Genomic DNA, 24,551 nt, shown 5'->3' with positions numbered 1-24,551 from the left:
ACTAATATAGACTAGTACGCAGTAGTCGAGGCTGGGGGTGGCGTTTAATCCAACGTTGTCAGGCAATGTCGCTGTTCCAGTCCCATTCGAGTCTCGGGGTCTTTCAATATTGGCTAGAACAGGGGGTATAGCCAAGAACCCCGGACGTGGTGTACACTACTACATCTCCGGTGCATACGGAGCACGGCAGTCCGCCTCCATCCCTCAACCTCAAGCTGGCATTTGAGGAAAGGATGAAATTCGTCATGTGAAACTGCCAAAGTCAGCCCCTGCAGGTGCTAGAGTCATGGTCGGATTGTCATCGAGTTAGTTTACGTGCAGACGCTTGGATGGGGAGAAAGAGGTTGGCATGTCGGGTGAAGGTCTGACACAGATGAAAATACCCCTTTGTAGAATATGGTAGAAAAAAAGAGTTTCCGTGGAAAATTTCTTCATCACACCCTTCTTGGAACACACCAAACGCCCCATCAACCCACCTAAATCGGGCGTCTCTCCCTCTTTTGGTCTAACCTCCATTCAACACCCTCATCCAACCCCGCATCGGAGCAGCTAACCAAACATGGACGGCGACCAGGGGACAATAAGACCGAGCGAACTAATAGAAACGGTCACATTATGTACGAATACTGCAAGGCTAGTCAAACTACCACTCATGAATGTACGAAGCAGATGCAGAGTACGAGGTAGATGCCGAACATCCAGGACTGGGTTTCAACGTTGATCTGTGGGCCTACAAAGTTGTAGTGTACCCGCTCGATCCACATGCAGACATTTGACATTTTTCATGATTTTCAGGAGCACGGTCCTTCTATTTACTCCGTACGAAGCAGGCTATTAATGCGTTGCTATAAACCCTGGAAACAACCTGGAAACAAAATGACATGATGGGGGCCGTTCCCTGCCACATTTAGACTTGTGCAGGGTCGCTCTCTGACACTTTGAAGGGTACAACTGCCACGGTCATGGCATATAGTCTTCCCTACGCGCATGTGATTGTAACTTTTCTTCCTTTGAAAAACTGCCAGGCCGGCTCGAACGCCTTTCGTCGGATGGCCCGGGGGGGTTCGAGATTCAATTTCGTGTGGGATTGCGGCCAAAACCAAGCAAATTTTCACGATGACCGCCAACATCCCAAACCGCGGCCCTGAACTCCTCGGAGTTAACTGGTTTTTTGCCATATCGGCCTTGTTGGCAGTGTTGATGAGATGCTATGTTCGCATCGGCATTGTTAAGAAGTTTGGCCTCGACGACTGGATGATGGCAGCTGCTACGGTATGTGACAGTTCTCACCGTCTCTTCCTCTTTCCAACCAGACAAGCAATAGTCGGGAAGACCGCGGGATACACGCCCGTCCCAGCACTCTCTCATGCTAACGCGAAGCCGGTCTAGATATCCTTTGAACTATACTGCTCCTTCTCCAATGCCGGTGTGTACACCGGCGGCACCGGTCGCCATCATGCTGATCTCAACGACGGCCAAATATTGAGGGCGATGAGGGTGAGTCCAGCGCTATCTATCCGGGCTTGGCTAGTCAAGATTCGATTAAGATTCGAGGTGCCTAATTACTAGGGCTTATAGTTTTGGTGGCTCTGTTACTTGTCCTACGCGATGACGATGATCCTAGCCAAGGTATCAATCGCCGTTTTCCTCCTTCGAATTGTCGTGAAGAGAACCCACGTTTGGACCATCTACGTCGCCATGACCCTCACCGTTCTTGCTGGCGTCATCTTCTTCTTCGTCACTCTCTTCCAATGTCACCCCATCTCGTACTTCTGGAACCGCGATCAAGATGGCAAGTGTCTCAATACCGACATTGTCATCGCGCTCGCTTTCGTGTACAGCGTCTTTGCTGTCATTTCCGATTTCACGTTTGCGCTTCTTCCGATCTTCCTTGTCTGGAGCTTGAAGATGGAGCGAAGGGCTAAATTGGCTTTGATTCCTCTTCTGTGCATGGGTTGCATGTAAGTCCAACAGTTACCTACTCGCCGCCGGATGGCGATTGGAAGTTTCTGATGAACCCGCGGTGGAGGCTAACGACAAGCGAATATAGTGCAAGCTCTGGTGTCGTTGTGCGGTTCGCCTATCTAAAGAAGCTTAAGAGCCCTGACTTCTTATGTACGTGTTCATCTTGCCGAAGAGCTAAGAAACGAAAGCTGAGGCCCGACGAAATTTGGAATGTATCCCACTAACGCCTATCTTTCTTCTACTACTAGGGGACACGCTTGATACAGCGATCTGGAGCACCGTCGAGGAAGGGCTCGCAATCACCGCCGGATCACTAGCAACCCTTCGTCCTCTGCTCCGCATCATCGCCTACAGGTTTGGCTGGAGCACCCCATCTTCGTACGCACATCCACTCTCTGGACAGAACCCGGACAGAGGTCCAGCGTCTCGCCTGACAGCGGGGAGCCGCGGCGCATCCGAACTTCTGGGTCTATCACCCGTCCAGAAAAAAAGCAGCTACGGTTGGGAGAGGGAAGTGCCGCCGGGATCCGACATGACCGGCGAGGATCAGTACGGTTGCGTCGTATCAGTAAAGGCCGAGAGAAATGCGGCTCCGACGGATCCTAATAACATTGTCGTGCATCACAGCCAGACGGTGCACCGCACGTTTTATGCTAGCGAAAGTGAGGAGCGGTTGGCTCAAACGGAGGATGGAAATTCGAGATGAGACTGGAATTACTTTAATATTAATCAATTTGGCATGACCATTTTATATTCGACAATGGGGAAAAAGCGGTTGACTTCTTCGCCGCCTCCAACCACCGACAGTGATGTCCATTTTCCATTTTCCTGTCTCTACCCTATTATTGAGGCTCGCCTCTCAAGGCGGAACACTTGTTTCCTTAGGAGGACATCTAGACCAACTTTTGCATGGTGAAACGCCGCCCGATGTCTATGCCGGTTGGCCTGCTGCATAAAGCACACAAATGTTGAGGAGAGCCTCGCAGTGAAATGCCCCATGCTTTACTCGACTCATTGAGCAAACGCTTGCCCGCGTTTGATAATAATTGGCATGACGGTGCCCAATTCTGCATCTCTCTTTCTCCCTCTTCACCTCTCTCCTAAATCAAGCCCCAAACCCAGTTCCAATGCTGAAGATGGAGGCCCCTCAAGTCATTCCACTTTCTTGTGGAAATTGGGCCGTCGACACTACTCCATGTGCGAATAAGGGCTGGTATGCCTGCGGCAGCTGTAACCTGGTGGTCGTGAGTCCTCTGCTCAACGTTCTGATCCCCTTTAATCTCCGCTTCCTTCCAGCACTCACTCACATCACCAGTATTGCAGAAAGGACTGCCAGAAAGCACACTAGCCACAACACAAAAAGACCTGCAAGTCTCCTCTCAGCAAGACGACTTGGCGCCCCGCATGGGAATGCAAGAATAGAGAACCAGCCTAGACTCAAAGCGCCGCTCAAGCAAACACTCACAACCCGTTTGGCGGAGGCAAGTTTCTTTAGGGAAACACCCCGGCGATCGATATCCTCCATCTCCACAACAATGAAGGGGGGGACTACCATGAGGATATCGCCTTGCTCTTCGCAGGTAGGTCAACATGAATGGATGGACCTGAAAGGAAATGGCTCTGACGACCGTGACCATCGCAGCTTCTAGGGACCTTCGGAACGTCGTCAAGACAGTGGTTAATCTCCCTGACTGGTACGCCCAGCCAGTGAAAGTAGTAATTAATGATCTTGAATTTGAGGTCGTTGCTCGAAATACAGTTTAGCTGCTCTTTGCTCTCAGCTTATTGCTCGATCAGTCTTCGGATGAAGACTCAGGTATTGAGCGCGTCGCTGAGTCTCTCATCCACCTGTGGTACTCAGCGTTTGTGCAGCCACATACGATTGACGGGATCCGTGATCGCGTGGGCCCATTGATCAGCGAGGTTTGCACAGAGATCACAAGCAAGCAAAGCGAGCGCTCTCCATACGAAGACTTGGGATTTCGACTCGGCAACAAGCCTGACTGTTACTCTCACAAAGGAGGAATGGCTCAAACTCGAGAAGATTACTGCCGCGCCCAAAGGCCTCACCTACGAGGAAGCATCACGAATTCGGCAGAAAGTAACGCTGGCGCCAGAGAGGGCTGATTACCGCGACCGGTGGTCTTTCAACGAGGCGACTCCGTCCGCACGCCTCGTATCACAACGATTCAGGGAGGATGGGCTACTGCTACCGTTTGGGCATTGCCGACTCGGGTTCACTGAGCCCAATCCGTAAGTTGGTCCACGTTTATATAGAACTATTCCCATTCGCATTCTGTTTCTGACAAAACAGCCAAGGATTTTTTTCCAACGGAACGAGTGGCCGATGGGTGACCAGAGCACTGCATTGGACGGTTGGCCGATCTGGGACGTTCACAAGAGACCGTCTTTAGCTAAAGAAGACAGCTATGGGAAGCTATACGCGTATCTCCAGAATATGTTCGGTGCGTTTGTACGCCGCCTTAGATCGCGCTCCGTCACCTTCGAGATGTATTGCGTCAATGCCACGGAGCTTCCCAAGTTCCTCGAAGCTGGAGGGTCCGCAAGAATTGAGGTACATATTTAGCCCAGCGTTCAAAGCCTTCCATGTATTTACTTTACAGCTTTGACCCTCACACAATCATGGGCAGGTTTCGAACATCGTCGACGGAGCATATCTAGGGATCGAAAAGACATTGTCTCACCTCTGTCCCTTGCTGCAGGCGCCCGGCAGCAACCCACATGCCACGCTCATCTGCGTCTTCCTGAATGCCGTCATGGAAGCTGCTAAGGGAACCGGGCAGGACGATATCGAGAACTTCGAACTCCTCTTCCAGTATCTTCCCATCACCGACCCTCTCTCGCTGGTGGCTCCCCATAGTCCCGATATGCTACGCATTTGTGACGCTCGTCCTCTTGTCCGCGATGTGGAAAAGTACTTCCAAATGTGAGAGACCACCGAACCACTGTTGCTCCTGAGATAGGTGACCTGACGAGACGCGTAATGTAAGGTATCGGTCCCGAGTAGGATTCGAGAAAATCAGCACCAAGCTCAAGGTCAAAGAGAAGAACCAAAACACGATTTTCGAGCCTTGGCCAACTCAATTGAAGATTAAGCCAGGACATGGTGGCGCCGAGGAGGAGTTCAGGATCCTCCTCGGCTCACATTTATCCGGGATGGAGCAGAATGGAAGAGGATTGAGTAGGAGATGCCTATTGGGGCCTTGGACGATGTCTTGATGAGAACAACAGATAATTACAATTGAAGACTAGTTGATTTTATCTTTCCTCCCTCCTGGCTATTTCGTCAACAATAATACCTTAAATAGCCCCCTTCGATCTCTGTGAGATCCCTCGCCCGCAGCACACTCCCCCTAGCACTCGCCTAGATTCAAACTCTATTTTCGCTGCGGTTCCGTTCCACATCTCCTTCTCCTCCGCCCTCAAAGACGCACCCCTCTCCCCTCTACCAACCAGATGTTGACGCTCCTTTCCAACCGCCGGCAGGTCATCAGCTTCCCGATCCCCGCAACACTTCCAACCCTTTGGGGCCATCGCCGACGTTAGTGATCTCCGATCCCCTGATAATACGGACAAATTAGACCTCTGGGTCGATCTCTCAGCAGAAGAGTCCGAAAGATAAGCCAGGTAACTGGGCGTTTGTCACCGGTATCACGGCCCCATCTTCTCCGGAATAGACCAAACTCGTGCCGCTTACCGCAATATTCTTTAAATAACGCTCTTTACAGAGAAGAAATAATGTGCATTTTAGCTCCCTTTAACTCAATGTAACTCCGTGGATACATCGATTAAGGGGAGATCGGTCAAGAGCGGTTCTGACTGAAATAGGGTTAGAGAAAGATCTTCTCGACTTCACATCCTCATAGCCCTCGGTGCTGGTTGACAAGTTTCGAGCCACTACGAGCACCTAGCCATACTACAAATAAATAAAGTATGGCCTTCCTTGCCGCAAGATCATATATCTTATCGGGGAGCGCATATTTCCGTCCATCTCCTGAGATCTACCTACATATCCGTGCTTCTTGCCTTGCCACTCTATGAATATACGTAAGTAGACCCAACCACAGTCAGTCTTGGACCTGCTGCTGAGACAGCCAAATTTTTCATTGTCGCTTCCCATGTTGTCCGCGGTTTCCAGTCCGTTCGCTACTCCTTCCATAGGCCAGAGGCTTCGGTAGCCATCGCACTCAAGCGTCGGCGTAGAAGCCCATCATCACATACAGCTGAATCACACTCGCAAAAAGGAACGCCCAAGACCCAACAAATGATGTGACAGCAGGACCAAGCATATCTCAACGTAGAAGCAAAAGACCCGCCAGCATAAAGTTGAAACCGCCAACCGTACTCCAAAACGGCCCCTGCCAGCTCGCTGTGAGTGGTTTAGGCTTGTACCACTTCTCCTGCGCAAAGAAAAGGAGCGCTAGATTCGCAACGAAGAGCATGGATCCGCCGATAGCAACGGGTAGGAAACCAAAGGTCATGAGAGCGTTGATGTCCTCCGGATCGATCATCCCGGGAAAGGTGAAGACGGCAGCGGTCGTGAGGAAGCTTCCGCCGATGAATTGGATCATGGTGGCCTGGAAGGGCACCGTGCGTGCTGCTGCGATGAAGTCTTTCCAGGTGGGCCACCATGACCACTGAGGACTGCCTAGAAGCGCTGGGTGGTATACTTTCTCCGTCCCCATGTCGCTTGCTTTGCCGCCCGCCGGTTCGAATGTCCCCTTGTCAGCATTCCATGACGACAGGATAGTTAGTATGGTGGCGGTAATAAAGTGACCTGCACCGATCAAAGTCGTCACCAGAAGCGATAGCTCAAGGAGGCCAGGGAACACTGCCTCGGGTGCAACGAATGGCACGAGTCCCAGGAAAGCGTTTGCGATGAAAACAAGGGAACCGGCAATGAAAAGAACGGCAATGATCCAGTTCGCGTCGCGGTAGGGGAAGAAGGTGAACATTCGTTTGATTTTCTCCCCGCATGTTGGGTCGGCGACGCGAAGGGGCACGTCGTAGATGCCTTCGCAAGTGGGAATCCTATTTAGATCCCATTGTTCTTTGTACTGTCTGTATTCGACGGCCACGAAGGTTCTTCGACGTAGCTGGCGTGCTTCGACATCGAAGCCGGGTGTTCTAGCACCGGCTGAGATCGGAGGGCCACCGAGCGGCGCAATATAGGACGCCCGCAATGCCGCCGCCGCATTCATAGTGTCGGATCCAGCTCGAGGAACAGGAAGAGACGAAAAAGAAAATATAGAAAAAAAAATAAATAAAAAAATAGAAAGAAAATTAAAGAAGAGAAAGTAAGAGAATATTGCGAAAACAGAGGTGTATCAATCAATGATACACTTGAAGAATCGAATGAGGAGGTGAAGAAGACGACGGGATAACGAAGAAAGCACGAAAAGACAACTTGGCGCCTGCGCACTCCTTCAAGACTCCAGAGATCGCGGCATCAAGGCCAGCATGTTCTAGGAGATGCTGTCTGATATGTGTCCAGGCTCAAGGAGCCGCCATGTAGTCTATATCGCGTCCTCCCGCCAATTGCAGCGCACCTGCAGCAATAAGCAGGGACATAGAGGATCCAGAGGACGCCCGACATGTATGATTGCCGACTCTATTCGTGCGCTGGGGTTAAAACATGTTTTCGCAGCTCGGGTCGGCTTTAATATCCGGCCCGCAACATTAGAGTTCCGTCGGGTCATGGAGAACGAGCAACAGCATATCTTTTCCTAATTGGGAAAACGTATCCCCAACCCCTGCTCGATCCCAGACTCAGCCCAATCTGGGTTAAGCGTGGGCAAAACATGCTTAATGTCCAGGTCATTTGGTGCCTTTGAACGAGTTCGTGTCAACTAGCGTCTGCGAATTGCGGGGGATACCTTTGCCAAAATGAGTAAAGCGATCCTGATTCTGGGAGGTAGAAGACATCAATGCTGGCATATTGCGCCACTCCATTCGTCCTTAAATTGTTTGATCCTGTCAAGCTTGAGACCAACTGTGATTCCGCGGGGACGCCCCTACATACTGTGAGTCAAGGAACAAGATCCAAGAGAATCTCTAGGGATGCATGCGTATATATAACCCACTCGCTGACAGTTGTTTCACGGACGGGAATATTCGAACTGGGGGATATAGTGTTTTGTGTTTTGCACCTTCCCTCTTCAGACCTCGACGATGGTCGATCTTAATTCAACAAAGGATCGTAACCGCTCCCCGAGCCCTGACGGGCAAGCGGCGACTCCGGATGAGACAGACGTTGACCGTCTTGGTCGGTCACGGCCGGAAGCCTTCTCTAACACTATTATGGAGGTGGGCTTCGTCACGTCTGTGCTGGTATCCAATCTCTTATCCGTGAGTATCTTTCGTTTCTCGGTAGCCAATCGCGGAGGGGCTTTCCCCTTATCTTTCGTACCTGCAGGATTTTGAAAAAGAGAAAATACCGATTGTTTAGGAATATTTGACCAGTGGCTTCAACGTGCTCCTACCAGCTCTTCTCAACGAAATAGACATTGCCCCCGAAAATCGAACATGGCCGACAAACATCTACACCCTCGTAGTCGGAGCCTTCCTTCTCCCCTTCGGCCGCCTCGCCGACATGTACGGCGGTAACATCGTCTTTTTTGCCGGCCTCGCGTGGGCCATGGTGTGGACGCTCATCGGAGGTTTCAGCAATGGCTTCGCGATGCTCCTCGCCACGCGAGCCCTTCAGGGTCTGGGGATAGCTGCCGTCCTGCCTTCGGGCATCGCTCTGCTGGGTAATACGTATCGGCCGGGGCCGAGGAAAAACCTGATATTTAGTCTGTACGGCGGATGTGCGCCTTTCGGGTTCTTCGCGGGTATCTTCTTCGCCGGGTTAAGTGCCGAGGTGCTCACCTGGGGCTGGTGGTTTTGGATCGCGTGCCTACTGTTCGCCGTCATCATGGTGTTGTCTCTTGCTTGCATACCGCGGCGGTTAGACTTCCGGCCCGACGTGAAGATGGACTGGATCGGATGCGCGACAATCATCCCCGCTTTATTTTTGTTGGTATATGCCATCACCGATAGCGCACGCGCAGGATGGGCATCCGCGAGAATACTAGCCCCTTTCCTGATCGGACTTGCGTTACTTGGCGTCTTCGTTTACGTCGAAGGGTGGCTTGCGAAAGACCCGTTGCTGCCTGATAGCACGTTCGAAGCAAAGGGCACTGCCGTCCTATTCTTACAGCTCTTTATTGCCTACGGCTCGTTTGGCATCTACATCTTTTACGCGAGCTTTTAGTGAGACTTCTAAGCACCCCTTCATTGTTTGGGATTTCCGTGCTAACAGCACTCGATAACTAGTATCGAAACAGTCCTTGACGTCCCGCCGTTTCTAACGGCCTTTTATTTCGCCCCGCTAGCCGTTGGTGGGATCACGATTGCCCTCGCCGGCCGCTTCGTCCTCCACCGTCTGTCAGGGACGATACTTCTCTTTATCGCCTCGCTCGGCTTCATCGCCAGCCTCCTCCTATTCGCCCTCATCCCGAGCCACGACCCAAATTACTGGGCCTGGATCTTCCCGGCCATGGTATGCACTACCATCGGCGTCGACATTTCCTACAACGTCAGCAACATCTTCATCACCACCAGCGTCTCGCACAGCCTCCAGGGCGTGGCCGGCGCCTGCGTTAACGGTCTCGTCTTTTTGGGCATGGCGTTCTTCCTCGGGTGGGCTGACCTAGTCGTCGCCTACACCTCTGTTGAAAACGAGACGCCGAAGTACAAGTACGCTTTCTGGTTAGGTGTCGGGGCGGCGGGCGCGGCTTTTATTATTGCGGTGCTTGGCGTCCGCGTCGATACCGCGCAGAGCGATTTGACGGCGGATGAGAAGACGCAACTGCGGAAGCAGCAAGTAGACCTTGAGAGCAGGGGTGTATTTGAAGGGCGTCTGTCTGAAGCCAACACGAACCAATAACAGGTGTTGGAACCAGGCGAAAGCCGAACCGCCGCTTGATGCCTCGTTCACGGTCTTCATGTGGCCCGGGGCCTCAAGAGGCTGGTGCTCAACATTGGCATGAACTGCATTCATCGGCGCCTCCGTTTGAAGCTATTGGCTGTGAGAAGCTTCCACGCGCTGAGCAACGCCTTTTCTTTTCTGTCCACTTCGTCTAGTCTCGCAAGATTCAAACTTTCACATTGGGGAAAAAAAAAACCTTTATAGATTTAACGACGACGGGAGAAATAGACATAGACAATTACTAGTTAGATTTCAGTATATAGAACTTCAAAAGGAGAGTACGAGTAGGAGGTTCAAGGAAGCATCCTTTGCTATCCAGGAGAGAACTCGATGTCACGTGCCACACGCGGCTCTTCTTATGCCTACAAGGAGGTGCATGCATTAAACCGTATAAAGGTCCACGGTACTTGCCCAGAAACTGATTTTGAAACATTCAGAATCTTAGATCGACCTTTTCTTCCACCAGGCTTGTCCGCCATCGTTTCACAACATCGTCTAAGCTTAATATCTAGATCCCCTTTTGCGAAGTACGGCCACCTGTTTTGTCCTTTTCTTTTCTTTTCCCTCCATAGACTCCGTAGCCGCGTCTGTCCAGTCTTCCGAATCCTTCATCCCTTAGCTTAGAATCTGGAACAGCGGACCTGACATCTCGGCTCCCGCGCCGTCCACCCGCCTGTCCCTGCTCGATTCCGCTTGCGACCCCCACTCCAGCCACGTCTTGGCTCCTCCACATCCCTGCAAGTCCATCGATCTTGGCCTTTGAGGAGAGCCTCCCTCTGGTGAAGCTATGGAAAGAACGCGGGCCCCTCATCGACGTTCTCGAAAAGGTATAGATCTCCTCATCCCCGACAACGACGACGCTGCGCGGAGATGGACTGACTTCGAATGCACCTAAAAGGATGCGCTGCCTGCCGGGCCGTAAGGATAAAGTGTAATGAACACCGGCCGACCTGCGCGAGATGTAGCCAGTACGGCCTGGACTGTTCCTACGTGAGGGTTCTCAAATGGGTGGATGAACAACCAAAGATGAAAGTCTCACGCGGCCGTACGACTTCGAAGATGCAGCAACAGAACCCGCAATTTCGAATCCATAGAAGCCTCGGTAACCCAGGACAGCAAGTCGAGAGCAGAGACGTCCAACTGCTCCATCATTTCCTAAGATTCCTCTCCGGCGTTTCCTTCTACCTCGATCGGAAAGAATTCGACGATCTCCGCGTCGAGTGCCTCAAACTTCTCATTGCGGACCAGACTTCGTCCATCTTACTCCCTGCTATGCTCTACAACGCAGCATCGCATCTCCACGCGATCGGTTTGCTCACAGAAGTGGAGCAGTGCCAGCGGAAGACGGCGGCACTCTCGAAACTCATCGATAGTTTGAGCATCTCCGACGACAAGACCAAACAGGAGGAGGCCCCCGCGACGCAAGCCCCCTCGCCCTTCAGTAACGGCGCCATCGCGGCATCGGTGATGATGGCTTCTGGGGAAATCATCCAGGGTGCGCCGTGGTCTGCCGTAGTTACTTATTTACGTGGCATGAACTCTCAACTGCTTGCGCGTAGCAAAGCCTCTTTGAAACCTGGAGCCGATTGCGACAACAACCTGCTATACATGTTTGCTCTGAGGCTGTACTGCTTCTTCTCTTCGATGTGCTGTATCCCTTGTGCGAGGCCGCCCGTAGCCGACGAGGAGTTCTGGAAGGAGCGCCTCCTCCCATATATAAAGCCTAATGAAGCGGATATCGTCATGGGGTTCTGCCCTCGGATGTTCATGCTCATCGGTTCCTGTTCGAGTGCAATTCATGAGCTGTACAGCGGGGTCATTTCCATGGAAGAATTTGTCGAGATGCGGCAAAATTTGATCCCAGCTCTCGAGCAGGCATGCGACAGTCTCCCCATGCCGAAAAACGAGTTAAAGTCCAGTGTTCGGAATAACAAGCCAGATGCGCAGTCGGTAACCGACCTGAATGCGTGCATATCGGCAGCAATCGCACAGTCTCTCGCGACGCGGATATTTCTCCTTCGTGCGACGGACACCACTGACCCGCACGGGGAGATACTGGAACTCACTGGCGAGTTACGAGGCGTGGCGGAGAGCATCCCTGTCATCACGGATGCCATGACAACGATGCTGTGGCCTCTGTTCGTGCTCGGATGCGAGATGTCGTATGACGTTCAGGAGAGGGAGAAAGTAGTTACACAAATGAAATGCATGCTTACAAGAAACCGTATTATGAACGTCGAAAGGTGCCTCGAGGCCCTTCGTGATGTGATTTGGGCCGCAGATGATGATGTGGATAGCTTGGTTTCGGACGATGACCAGTCGGGAGGAAGCGTAACGAGTGGACTTCATCATATACGACAAGTTGGGTGGGTTCGATTTTGCTGGGAGAATGAGATAGAACTTTGTCTTGCATAGCGGTGGAACAGAAACGGGATACTCACCAAGCATCACAAAAAGTTGGGCTAGCACACCTGAGGGTGAAGATTGGGGTCTGCAGCGAACAACTAGTCAGACCATGTATATTAAACAACCTAGAAGCGGATAGAATAAATTTCCCAGGCCTCCGTGACATGTTCACCCGGGCTCGCGCCAACTTATCCGATTCATATTGTTGAAGACTCTCATCCCCGAGATCAGTTGCAACTCTCCCGCGACGCCAGTAGTTCCAAAAACTTGTTCATCTTGACTCAAGTTCCCTTCTCATGTAAAGGCAGCCCACCTTAGCTTCTGATAGGTCGTTTCCTCCCCCGGCTTATCCCAAGAGGCTTTCAACGACTTGAATTCCTCCTCAGCGGAAGATTCCTCGGTTGGCTTCGACGGCGAGGTCTTTGTCAAACTTTGCACCCGAGCACCCGCCGTCTATGGCAACGATGGAGCACTTCTGCAATCATTTAGCCCAAACCGTAAATGGGTCAAACGTAACATCTCGACTCGCCGCTGTGGTAGGTTCTTCGCGATGAAACCCCAAACGCCGATTCCAAGTGTTCTTGCCCGACGAGATCACCCAAGTCAGTTGGGACATCGTGGGCCATGCCCTGAGAGTCCGGTTCAGTTTGAAAGAGCCCCAAGGCGCTCGTAGGTGTCGAATGGGAGCAACCACTAAAGCTGCGAACGCAGCACAGTTGATATCCGATCTTCTGATACGCCGTTTCCTTCCTCGAGTAAAGATGCCTCGATAGGTTTCAACAGCCAAGTCTGGTGTCAAAGTGGCTGCTCGCTATCTATGGCAACGATGGAGCCCTTCTGCTGTCGGTCCAGTTTTGAAAGAGCCCCAGGGCGCTCGGAAGCGTCGAATAGGAGCAACCATTGAAACTGCGAACACAGCATAGTTGATCGGAGGAATTCGATGATTCGCTTTCTGATAAGCTTGGACTTCCTCAAGCAGATCTCACCACATTTTTAAATCTTCTAAATCGATGATACAGTCCATAGTTGTCTCTTCATCGACTTGGCCTTGTGCGAGACGGTGAAGGGCATCCTCAATCAGACTCGGATTTCGATGGTAGTCTTGTTTGGATTCCACCTGTAAAGGAACGCGTCGACTTGATGAAGCCATCTTTGCTCCGAAAACTAGAGAAGATTATTTCGCTGCCGACCAGGAAAATCTTCCGTCTCGGCTGACACCGATCCGAAGGCTAATTCCGCTCACATGGAGTATTGATACCACAGCGAAATGGACTCGGAGAGAATCTTCCGACCGCGATGGGATTGCCTTATCCGCCGGCTGTCAGGCAATGATGGGTGGGACATTGGCCAAATGGCCTAGCACTTGCTCGGAATGGGAGGATATAGTGCCGATGGCCACCCGAGGGAGGGGAGCAGGGACATGGACTTCCTTGCAGGTGGCTGTGTGATTCGCACAACTGACAGAAATAATTGCTGCACGTGGTGTCCACGCGCGTGCCGTCTGCCAGGGCAAAAATACTGGCATGTATTACCGCCTTGGCATGAATGGCTGCGTCGCCATCCCAGGGAACAGCCTCGAACCCTGTTGGAAATGACAGGGAGAGGAGGTTGCTACACTCCCAATATTGGTCGGGACAGTCCGGAGTGACCTGGCTGAATGGAACACTCCGGAAGCTAAGTCCATGCAAGCACGGCAAAGGCAGTGCAAGGAGTGCGTCGAGCACCGAGACGGGTGCCTAGCAGGGACTCGTCCGAGGTGTGGGAGTATTCTACGGACAGAGAGGAAACGATTGGTTAGTGGTAGATCAGCTAGGGTGGAATGTTTCTACTCACATATCTCGACCTCGACCTCCTCTTGAACCTTCTAAGCCCAATCGGGATGATATGCGTGCATCGAGTAAGCGAGTTGAGACTGGACGACCCGGGTGTTTCTTGTCCTTCAGCAACTGCATCGTCGTCAACAGCCCCCGTGAAAATCGGCCACGACGTGGACAGTTTTAAGCGGTTCCGGTCGTCCTTCTATGAGGCGTCCTCTGCCGCGGGGATCGGGGAGGGCTGGATATCTGGTTTTGTATTATTGCAAAAATTCACTAAAGCGATGGAAGTTAGTTGTCATGGTTTAGCTTTAAATCCTCTGGTGAGGCATTGCCTGTTCTTGCGTGTTCCTCAGTAGCGTGAACGTACGGGATTTTCAGCACCGCATCAACAAAGAAGTGGCGAAGTCATCGGATACCACCGTGGTGGCTACCAAAGAAAAATCAATTCCCTCGTGAAGTTCATTGTGCTGGCCTTTGGAAGGTGCTCTGGGACGATTGTGAAAAAAGACAGAGTATCATCTTGTCCATTGTCGGCTTGATATTCATCCCGGACACCGCGCCTGCCGCTTCAGGATCCCCATTCTCGGAGGTATTGATGTCTGAAGCCAGCTCTCCTTCGCTGATGCAGCTTGAACCGGGATGTGCTGAGATCTGAAAGGGGAAAGAGGAGTGTGCCACCGTGTTTTTGGCAATGGGGTTTCGTCTGGCGTAGCAACCTGTCAACCAAGTCCCGGCACGTAGTCCCTCTGGCGCAGTGGTTACAGCCTGCAAACAGCCAATTGTTCGCGCAACAGGGAGCGCAGGTTTAATAAGTCCAGTAAGCTGGATGGTGGACAAAGATGAGAACTGATGACAGGAATTAGTGAAACTGGCGAGGATGGTGAGGGTGGTGGTGATGTCAGGGCGAGGTTGAGTTAACCTTGTTCGTTCGACTGTTATTTTAAGAACCACGTGGATGTTGAGATGAACTTGAGAGGTTCTCAGTTGGCCCGAGAAGGAAGCCGCATATGAGGGCAGACACACCTCTGGGGAATCTGCAAGCTCTTCTTCTAACAGCTATCGATGGTCACTATAGTGTTTCACCCTTCGAGGAGCACATTATGAATCACTATAGATAGGGATAGAACCACCATACTGAGGTGCACTTTCCTTCAAAAAATGATGCTTTTCACCTTGCTCCAAAGTTTGTGGGATGAACCTTCCTTGAAAACATAATCACTATTCAATATTACTTGCATTCTTGGAAAAGAACTATGTACAGTGAAAAGCACAACCAACCCCCAATAGAAACATTCATGAACGCTATTTCCCACCCGAGAGAAACTCCTTCGCCATATCGCGCAACTTAAACTTCTGAATCTTTCCGCTAGCCGTCTTGGGGTAGTCGTCAACCCAAAAGATGTGCGTAGGTACCAAGTGATTGGACAGGTGCTCTCGCACCCAGGCCCTCACCGAGTCAGCCGTCAAGACCTTGGGATCGTCGGAGGGACTGTCACTGGCTTTGACGCCGTGGACGGGGATGATGAAAGCACCGACGCTCTCGCCGTACTTTTCATCGGGCACGCCGACGACGGAGACCTCCCCGACGAGCGGGTGCTGGAAGAGGCAGTTCTCGACCTCGAGCGGGTGAATGTTCTCTCCGCCGCGGATGATCAAGTCCTTGATTCTTCCAGTAATCTCCACGTAGCCATTCTCGTCCATGCAGGCCTCGTCGCCGGAGTACATCCACGTGCGGCCGTCCTCCTCGGTGATCATGACCTCGTTCGTCTGCTTCTCGTCGCCCCAGTAGCCCTTCATGACGAGGTAGCCCGCCGTGGCGAATTCGCCCTTCTCGCCGATGGGGACGATGCGCGAGCGGTCGTCGGGGTCGACGATCTTGGCGACGGTGTGCGGCATGACCTTGCCGACTGAAGAGGTCCGCTTCTCGAAGGGGTCGTGGGGCGTGGTCATGCAGCTGACGGGGCTGGTCTCGGTCATGCCGTAGCAGATGACGAGATCCTGCAGGCCGAGCTTCTCGTATAACCTGCGCATGAGGGACTCGGGTACCGAGCTTCCGGCTGCGATGCCCTTGCGTAGACCCTTGGGCATGGTCTCGTGAGGAACGATGCCGTCGTCGAGAGCTTCTAGCACGGAGAGGAACATGGTGGCCACTCCGTAGAGACCGGTCGCGTCGTGGGCGGCAACCATGCGGAGAGTAGCTTCTGGGTCGAAAGCCGGAGAAGGGAAGAGGATGGCGGCGCCGGTGGTAGCCGTCGCCATGTAGCCCAGAACAGAGCCGAAGCAGTGGAACAAGGGGGGAGGAACGACCATTCGATCAGAAGGGTCGAGGTCCATGCGCGAGGCGATGAGAGCGCCGTTGTTTAGGATGGACGTGTGTGTGAGCATGGCAGCCTTGGGAGTCGAGGTTGTGCCGGAAGTGAACTGGATATTAATGGTATCTGAGGGAGATAGGGGCGCATCTGGCACCACGGCACTTGTCGACCCCTCGAGCAAGAGCGAGAACGGCGTAAGAGCGCGGTACTTGTCCAGAGGAAACGCGGTGGTGGGGTGCGCTGCAAGATTGTCCAAGGTGACTATCCTCTTAAGCGTGGGTACCAAAGGCGACGCCGCCTGGCTCGCCTCGAGATCCGGCACGAGCGTCCGTAGAAGCTGCTCATTGCTCCTACCACGACACGGCTTATAGGCGAGGTCGGTCACGGCGCCGATGATGAGCAGCTCGACACCCAGATGGCACAGGGCCGCAGACACCTGCTTCACGTTGAACCCCGGGTTGAGGGGCACGAGGATGGCGCCGAGCTTGAAGACGGCGTAGGTGAGGGCGGCGAACTCGGCGCAGTTGCCGAGGCTCACGGCCACGCGGTCGCCCTTCTTCACGCCGAGGGATCGCAGGCTGGAGGCGAGGCGGTTGGACAGGAGGTCAAGGTCCTCGTAGGTCAGAGCCGTCTCGCGGGCAGGGGGCACCGCGGCGCCGATGTCCCGCGAGGTTGTGGCTGTGCGGGCTATCACGGCGGGCCTGTCGCCATATTGGGACACGATTGAGGCGAAGTGCTCTGGGATCGTGTGGGGCAGGAGTTGCGGCTGTTTGGGTCTGGTCAGCTCGACATCGCGTAAATTACGAAAGAGTTCATATAAAAATATTGGAAAATGCAACTTACATCTTGTGGACCGTGACCGAGTGAGATTTTCCGTACTTTGCAGGAAGCTACTGATGGAATTTGTTCTCTGGGTACCCTGGTGAGGCAGCTCGAGAGAAGTCGAGAGCTGCGGGGATTGTAAAGCCGCCTGGCACTACCGAGGCCTATCATCATGACCGACCGCACCCGAGAGCCGGGCAAATTGCTGGAGGAAAGGCGCTGCTGTACCTATGGGATATTATTATTTCGACATTAATTGAAAGAAGAGAGAAGGTGAATCTCCTTGGAGAGAAAGGGGAGCAGAGAAGGAGAAAGAGAAGGAGGGGGAGGACAGAGCAAGTTCAAATGCGATTCCAAACAGCTCCAAGCTTCCTTTTGGAGTTAAAGCTATAGAAGAGGAGTAAACAAGATGCCGAAGCTCGCCCGACCAAGCTCACGAACAGGACACAGAATATATCACGTGTGGACTCCTGAGTCGTGTCTCATTGGCTTGAGTCTTACCACCGCGGTTCACCGTGCTTAACCGTAACCGGTGGTGGTGCGGAGAAGGGGGGATTGGGATGCGGAGATGGATTGTGGGGTTGACATTAGCGTCGTTGCGCTATTGGCCCTTATTGGCACTCTTGTTGCGATGTCGTAGCTCAGAGCCTCAAGGATGGTCTGGTACGGTATGCAAGATTCAGGGTCTGGAACTTTAGGGTGGTGTTGATCAACAGGGTCGTGGAGGATGGATGGGGTTGATTGGGGGCGGTGATGGGCCCATAGCCACATATCCACTTGTCCAGTCCGCTTGGAGGTTAGGAATAGTGGCACTACCGAAGTCCGAAGGCTACTGCACTACGCTGTTTCCAGACATAAAATGGTGTCTGTCTGGTGCTCTGTCTGGGCTGTGAGCCGTGCCGACACTCAATCCCGTCTTCCAGTACCCGCGGAACGAGTCGTGATCCATGATTGGCTACTTCCCCGGGTACAAACTGTCCTCTCCAGGCCCTCCACAGATTGACCCCAAAAAGCCCAGTTTATTGGGGGTTCCCAAAGTCTCCCCCAGACCAAGGTTATTGGAAGATGAATTATGCGGGGAAATCTAATTTGTAGAGTCGTACCGACGAAGCCTCGGTACAGTTGTACCTTGTACACCTCCACTCCCAAGACGACACAATTTCCCCAATTCAATCATCCTCAAATTGTTCATTGTTCCATGTTCCCCAATCTTCTTCTTTCGAAGTTCGGATTATGTCAGCTCCTTACCCCGAGGTGCCGCACGTGCCTTGAAATTTGGATCAGATATCATCACGTGATTTTAGGCAGAACTTGAGAAGTCGCGACTGTGCTCAGTGCCCGCATATCAACCCTTTGTTGGCGAACTCAGAGGCGGATTTCTGAGATTCAGATACTGCGACACTGTTGCTGCTCCCTGCGAACCATCGCAATGACACTTGGTAAATTCCCTACATGATATCCAGGCCTGGAAGGTAAATCCAACCCCATGGTGGCCCACATTGTCTTCGAGCCCGAGCTGTCCCAGACGCCCCCGTCTGGCAAACCGAAACAGACCCGGATCAGCCTGCAGAAAGTCCGGACCGGATGCACGACCTGCAAGAAGCGTCACATCAAATGTGACGAGGCAAAGCCCCACTGTAACAACTGCCTGAGAGGCCGACGCCAATGCGAGGGGTATGTCATCCGGCAAAAGGCAACCGGGTCCGGTCCGGTCCAAGTCTGCTGGGATTCGAAGCAGCGGACCCGCGTTGGTGTTCCTCCCGGAGCCGTTGTCGCCGCCACGCGGTCCCAGTCTAGTCCCAAACTGGAATTGAACCTGGAATTGAACCCAGATTCGGTCGATTTCCCCAGCGCAACATCCATGTTCTACTTCGAAGAGTTTGTGAACCTCGTGCAGAACCCATGGGTCGCTGGACCCTCCCGCGGCGATTGGTGGAGAGAGATGCTGCCTCAACTGGCTCGCGGAAACCAGACTCTTCGCCACGTTGCGATGGGCATCGGTGCGCTGAGCATGTGGCATCGCCAGTCCAAGCGGATCTCGCTTCGCGCCGCAACGTCTGCGCCGGATCTATTCACTCCTAGGGAGGGCCACGCGGATTACCTGCAGGCCGTGGTGCACTATTGTCACGCCCTCAAGCTTCATGGCGGGGAATCTTCCGTTTCGAATGCTGTTTTCCTGTCGGTCTTGCTCGTGTGTTTCGAGACTCTGAGGGGCAGCAAGAAAGCTGCGTTGGCGCACATAAACCATGGCTTGGCTCTTTTCCTTGCATTACTGTTGGATGGCGACTTGCATCAAGAGATGGCCGCCCTGGGTCCGAACCCGAAGCCTCTCCTCGATGCCGTGGCAGACATCTTTGTCCACCTGGCTACGCAAGCCCGCACCGTCCTGCCGGGCAAGATCGGGAATGGCCCGCCTCTCCCCAATTTTCTCAAGGCCCTGAAGAGCAAGAACCAGACGATCGAGTCCTTCATGGTTCTTCTGAGCCAGGTCCAGCTCTCTTCTGCGACCGTCGATGATATTCCAAGTTCCTTTACCACTTTCGAGGAGTTTGAAAGCTATTGGATGGCCGCTCGGAGCAAACACACAGCCCTCGGCCCCGTCATGATAGAGGTCATACAAGACTCGGGTGTGCTGATGTCCGAGAACGACGACATCATCAGTACCTTTTACGTTCATTTTTTCAACGACCAGCGCATCAAAAAAGTATGCGTAGAGCTGGACGAGATCATGCGAAACCTAGACGCGGCGTTTCTACCACTCTTTAACCGCGCGATAATGGCCGGCCCGGAATCTCCAACGTACTTGCGAGCCATCCACCTCCGCCTCCAGTTCGTATCCACGCAAATGTTCGAAAATCCCTCGCTCTATTTTGACATTGACGGATTACGCTCCCTTGCCCCTCGCTTCCGGGAATACTTGTCGCTAGCGGAGATTGCTCTCCGAGCCGTCAAGCAAGAGGTCAAGAACCCGGCACATCAGCTCTCTCTGCAATGCGGGTTGTCATTTCACCTCCTACTGATAACACTCTTCTGCCGCGACCCTTTAGCGCGGGAGCAAGCCATATACATGCTGAAGGACTACCCGGCCCAGGACGGGGTCTGGAACGCCCGTGCCCATTACGCCGTGGCCTTGAGGAACCGGGACATCGAACGGCGGAATGCGACCGAGGGGACGGAGACTGAGCAGTGGCAGCGCCTGTGGCGTCGCGAGTACGTTTTTGAAGAAGGCGGTGATCGTGTCGTGTTTCGTTACCTCGAGAAAGATGACGTTACGGGGGAGTGGCTGCTGGTTGAGGAGGAGGCGGATATTCCCCAGGGGATGGAGGAAGTGGTATGGCGGCGGCGACCGCTTACAGGGGCGGGAAAGCTCCTCATGGCTGATTTGATTGGTCTTTAAGCCAGCCATACCCAGCAAGAAGATTCGAGGAAATAGGTTAGAATGTACTATATGATACCTTGAATAATAAAAGGGTTAATATTATGTCGAGAAGAAAGAGAGAACAATTTTTTTTGACCGTGGTTGGCTCCAAACCATCTCATCTCAGGGTCAAGGAGCGCTGCACGACGTCGTGTGTGAGTTGTATTCAAAAATAACCACTAATATTCTACAGCTTGTTTACTTCCCTTCGTTAGGGTCTCCGAGGAGACGAGTTTTTGCAGGAGATGCAAAGGTTGTTAACAGAGGAAGAGCCGGCGACCTATTCCAAAGTTAATCCCTCCTCCAAGAAGAGTACTCCACTTTCTCAACAAAAGCCGGCTTTTCCTCGAGATGGTTCTTCTTCGCTTCTTTACCGAACTCATAGGAGTGTACCACTTTAGAGAAGACGCCGATAGCTTGTACGGCTCTCAAAGCGCCACTTCTTGCCCAGAATAGCACTATCTTAACAAATTTCCCAATTCCTAGAATAAAGTCAGTAAGTATTAGCAAGGCCCTATCGTCACTGCTCGCTCAATGGATACCTTACCCTCAAACGGTTCTTATTAACGTCCGAAGTCTCCCGGGGCTTAAAGACAAGGCTAGTAAGCTCTTTCTTGTTCTTTTGTATCTCAAGGATGTACTAGAAAAGTATTCTGTCAGAACGTGTACTGTAACACGACATCGGGACTGACGATTACCTTTTCGATGGACTCGTCGATGACGTATCGCACAGTTGTAACATTCCTGGTCTGTCCTAGCCTATACACCCTCGCCAGAGCCTGCTCTTCAATTGCAGGGTTCCATTGCGGCTCCATGAGATAAACACGCGATGCCGCGGTTAGTGTAAGCCTACTCATTTCCGTTAGCAAGAACACCTTTTCGCAACAGTCTTTCGGGACAATAAGCGGACTTCATACCCCACAGCACCGCAAGAGAGCGAGAGAAGAAGGACCGGAATAGCTGGGTCCGTGGAGAACTGATCAAGAATGCAGGGTCGTCGATCTCTTGGCACTCTGCCATCGATCTGGACGCATCGGATTCCGGCTTCTGTTAGAGCAGAATTTACGAGGTCGAGCGTTGACTTCCAAAACGAGAACACGATGCTTGGGTCTATCAGTCTCTTTGGCGGCTCCGAATACAAAGGATGTAGACTCACCTCTTGACGGTCTGCCCTTGCGCGCTTAGGTCGTTGACAACAGCTTGAACCTTTGTGCTATGCTGCGTGATTGGAGTGATGGGAGTGGTTGCTTGCAGTGGCATGGGAGTTGGAGGCTGTGAGTTAAATACAACCTTCTTGTAAGGGCACCTCGGGAGGCAACTGCAATACTCGGTAATGAACGGGTCGACACAAGCGGCGCACCATACCAGAAAACACTTCGTCAAGATAACGAATGGGCGGCAGTCAGGATTAAGAAAATCAGAGGGCGAGCTTAAAATCTCCTGGCTCGGGTCTATGAATGATTGACAATTAGCACAGGGCAGTGCCATATTGAAGATTGGAAGATCATCTAGAGTCTTTTCAGAGGAGGCAGGACTCCAGGCACCACTTGTAGAGACCGCTAACTCTGAAAATGATCTCTGTGAATTCAGCCGAGCGACAAGTCCGTGGTTGCACATCATCCTGAGCTCATTGATCTTCGACAGAGCATTGATATAGGCCTTCCTGGAGCTTGCCGAATCGGCCATGTCGTCTAAGGCTCGGATCGCCGTCTCTCTGGCGCAGTCGTACTCTCGTTGTTCGTCTGGGCCGAATCTAAGGAGGACTTGGGTATCTTCCCGATCGGGGAGGTCGAGAGTCTTGTTCGATCGTCTCAACATGATGAATTTGAGAATATTCTTCAGTCGTGAAACTGCTTCTTCTTCGCGACCGGACGTCCAGAGATTCGTAACATCTTCATCAAAACTTTCTCGATCATGGTATGGATTGACCCTTAGAAACCGAAAGAGGCTGCACAGCTCTGGGAGTCTGTTTTGGATGGGAGTGCCGGTAACAGCCCATCTCCGGTCGCCATGGAGAGCATACGCAGCCTTCGTTGTGGCTGCGGATGGATTTTTGATGCAGTGCGCTTGAAGGTTGTTAGCATAGTTGTTAGACACACGTAGATCTTGCCCGAGCCTTGGGCTGGCTCGGGAGGTCGAACGAACCCTCATCAAGTATGATACGATGCCATTGGTGTGTAAACAAGAAGCTGTCTGGCATATTCCTCCACTCGCTTGCCAGAGTTGAATAAGTCGTGAGGATGATGTCATGCCCAGCTACATCTTCGGCGTTGGCGAGGCGGCGGTTTGCATAATGGCGTCTCCACGAGAAATGTTTGCGTGGGAGATGTCTATTTTCGAAGAGGAGGGTTAATCATTGCAACAGTTCCGAATAGCTAGTTGACCCACTTCGCAAGTTCATTCTCCCAGTTTTGCAATACTACGTATCGTTAGTAACTGATTCGATACTCGTGCTTCATGTCAGACTTACAAGACGCTGGAACTACGGCGAGGGTCGTGGGCCTACATGCGGTTTCTGCTTGGTAGTCCTGAGCGATAAGGGATATAGCACTCAAAGTCTTGCCAAGGCCCATCTCGTCGGCCAGGATGCCACCTTTAAAGGGTTTCGGGGGATACTCTTGGCGAGTGTTGCTGATGTTGTTGACATATCTTCCTTCACTTAGTCCGGGTACTACCGGGGTGGACGAAAAGGAAAGCAAAGAAGAAGAAGCACTTACACGGGTTGGCCCATCTGTCCAGCCTCCCTCGACCAGATGTCCATCTCGTTCCTCGCGAATCCCCAGCCAATTTCACGGCGGGTCATAAACGTGAGTCCCCGCTTTTGATGTCTAGATATCCATGAGACTGATGCAATTTTGGAGCAAGGGGATCGAGGCTTACCCTTTCAGGCTTGTCAATAGTAGCGGGCAACCTTCAGTCTCTGGCAATGCATCCTCAGATACAAATTCAGCAAGGAGAGTGGAGAATGCTGCATCAATGCGTTCGGAAGTGCCCTCGATATGCACGCTCTTCCTCAGGTGAGATGTCCAGATGTTTGCATCGTTATGGAATTTATGTGGGTTCCAGTACAGAACGTCCCTCAGGGCATATATAGGCTCCTGTAAATAGATGCCAAGGTTTTGAAGCACTTCGCCCAAGTCGGCTGCCAGCTCCATATCTCCGTAGAGTGTTACCCATAAGACTCCAGCTGAGGTTCCCCTTCTAGTAGTATTAGGGAGGTCGTCGGGTACCCACAAGAGGTCGAATTCTACTCCTTCTCGACGGAAGAGCTCGAGAACTTCCGTATCAGTCGAGCCCAATACCGCACACAACTCGAGATCCGATTCCCTAAGAAGCTGTGAGTTGGTTGACAATGTGAGTCTAGTCTGCGTTGGGAGTCCTCTAATGACCCTTGGGGCGAAAGAGATAATCTTTTGACTGTTAATTAAAAATCAGATACAACAACTAGCCTGGAGTTGGAAACTTACAGATCCAAAGCAGACCAACTCTGGTTCAACCGCGGGAATCGATTCAACTTCAACCGAGTTGGCTATCCACTCCAGGCTCGTCTCTCTTGTCGTGCCTGGCTGATGCGAGCCAGTCGAATCGCCGATGCCCCCCCAGTTGTAGGGCGTCGCCGGCACGCTTGATTGTTCTTGAGTAGGCTGGAAATATTCATCCTCGCACAAGACCATGGGATTTCGCGAGGAAAACTTCTCAGGCGTCTGCAAGCGAGGCCTCTTTGCGGGACGCTGCGGCCATTCCATGAGACGGTGAATAGGGCAGGGTTATCTTGTGGCGTTGGAAGTGAAAGAGCATGGAAAAATAAGGGTTTTTAA

General features: G+C 52.4%; 5 protein-coding genes and 3 pseudogenes across 5 annotated transcripts; 5 read left to right on the top strand and 3 right to left on the bottom strand.

The window, feature by feature from the left end:
* Positions 1–1,116: 1,116 nt before the first annotated feature.
* Positions 1,117–2,671, top strand: SAPIO_CDS2350 (uncharacterized protein; the record flags this gene model as incomplete). The annotated part of the gene is made up of 5 exons (XM_016785393.1): positions 1,117–1,272; positions 1,390–1,497; positions 1,579–1,961; positions 2,051–2,115; positions 2,214–2,671. 5 exons carry the CDS (start codon positions 1,117–1,119, stop codon positions 2,669–2,671), a joined length of 1,170 nt encoding a protein of 389 aa, XP_016644769.1.
* Positions 2,672–3,579: 908 nt separating this feature from the next.
* Positions 3,580–5,608, top strand: SAPIO_CDS2349 (uncharacterized protein; the record flags this gene model as incomplete). The annotated part of the gene is made up of 7 exons (XM_016785392.1): positions 3,580–3,659; positions 3,747–3,888; positions 3,986–4,218; positions 4,453–4,540; positions 4,617–4,912; positions 4,977–5,167; positions 5,568–5,608. 7 exons carry the CDS (start codon positions 3,580–3,582, stop codon positions 5,606–5,608), a joined length of 1,071 nt encoding a protein of 356 aa, XP_016644768.1.
* A 670-nt stretch (positions 5,609–6,278) lies between these two features.
* Positions 6,279–7,187, bottom strand: SAPIO_CDS2348 (annotated as a pseudogene; the record flags this gene model as incomplete).
* Positions 7,188–8,157: 970 nt separating this feature from the next.
* Positions 8,158–9,916, top strand: SAPIO_CDS2347 (MFS multidrug transporter; the record flags this gene model as incomplete). Its single annotated transcript, XM_016785391.1, has 3 exons — positions 8,158–8,334; positions 8,435–9,240; positions 9,304–9,916. The coding sequence occupies 3 exons, from the start codon at positions 8,158–8,160 to the stop codon at positions 9,914–9,916; spliced, it is 1,596 nt and encodes a 531-aa protein (XP_016644767.1).
* A 1,068-nt stretch (positions 9,917–10,984) lies between these two features.
* SAPIO_CDS2346 lies at positions 10,985–12,373 on the top strand (annotated as a pseudogene; the record flags this gene model as incomplete).
* Positions 12,374–15,483: 3,110 nt separating this feature from the next.
* SAPIO_CDS2345 (Short-chain-fatty-acid-CoA ligase) lies at positions 15,484–17,489 on the bottom strand (the record flags this gene model as incomplete). The annotated part of the gene is made up of 2 exons (XM_016785390.1): positions 15,484–17,259; positions 17,337–17,489. The coding sequence occupies 2 exons, from the start codon at positions 17,487–17,489 to the stop codon at positions 15,484–15,486; spliced, it is 1,929 nt and encodes a 642-aa protein (XP_016644766.1).
* A 1,312-nt stretch (positions 17,490–18,801) lies between these two features.
* Positions 18,802–20,712, top strand: SAPIO_CDS2344 (annotated as a pseudogene; the record flags this gene model as incomplete).
* A 479-nt stretch (positions 20,713–21,191) lies between these two features.
* On the bottom strand, positions 21,192–24,479 carry SAPIO_CDS2343 (uncharacterized protein; the record flags this gene model as incomplete). The annotated part of the gene is made up of 11 exons (XM_016785389.1): positions 21,192–21,215; positions 21,281–21,373; positions 21,432–21,582; positions 21,890–22,005; positions 22,291–22,799; positions 22,879–23,063; positions 23,122–23,152; positions 23,204–23,364; positions 23,451–23,561; positions 23,614–24,068; positions 24,201–24,479. 11 exons carry the CDS (start codon positions 24,477–24,479, stop codon positions 21,192–21,194), a joined length of 2,115 nt encoding a protein of 704 aa, XP_016644765.1.
* Between the last annotated feature and the right edge of the window lie 72 nt (positions 24,480–24,551).

The sequence above is a fragment of the Scedosporium apiospermum genome, assembly GCF_000732125.1.
Source record: "Scedosporium apiospermum strain IHEM 14462 chromosome Unknown SEQ_SAPIO_0086, whole genome shotgun sequence".
NCBI classification, from domain to species: Eukaryota; Fungi; Ascomycota; class Sordariomycetes; order Microascales; family Microascaceae; genus Scedosporium; species Scedosporium apiospermum.
This window is presented reverse-complemented; position numbering and strand designations above follow the sequence as displayed.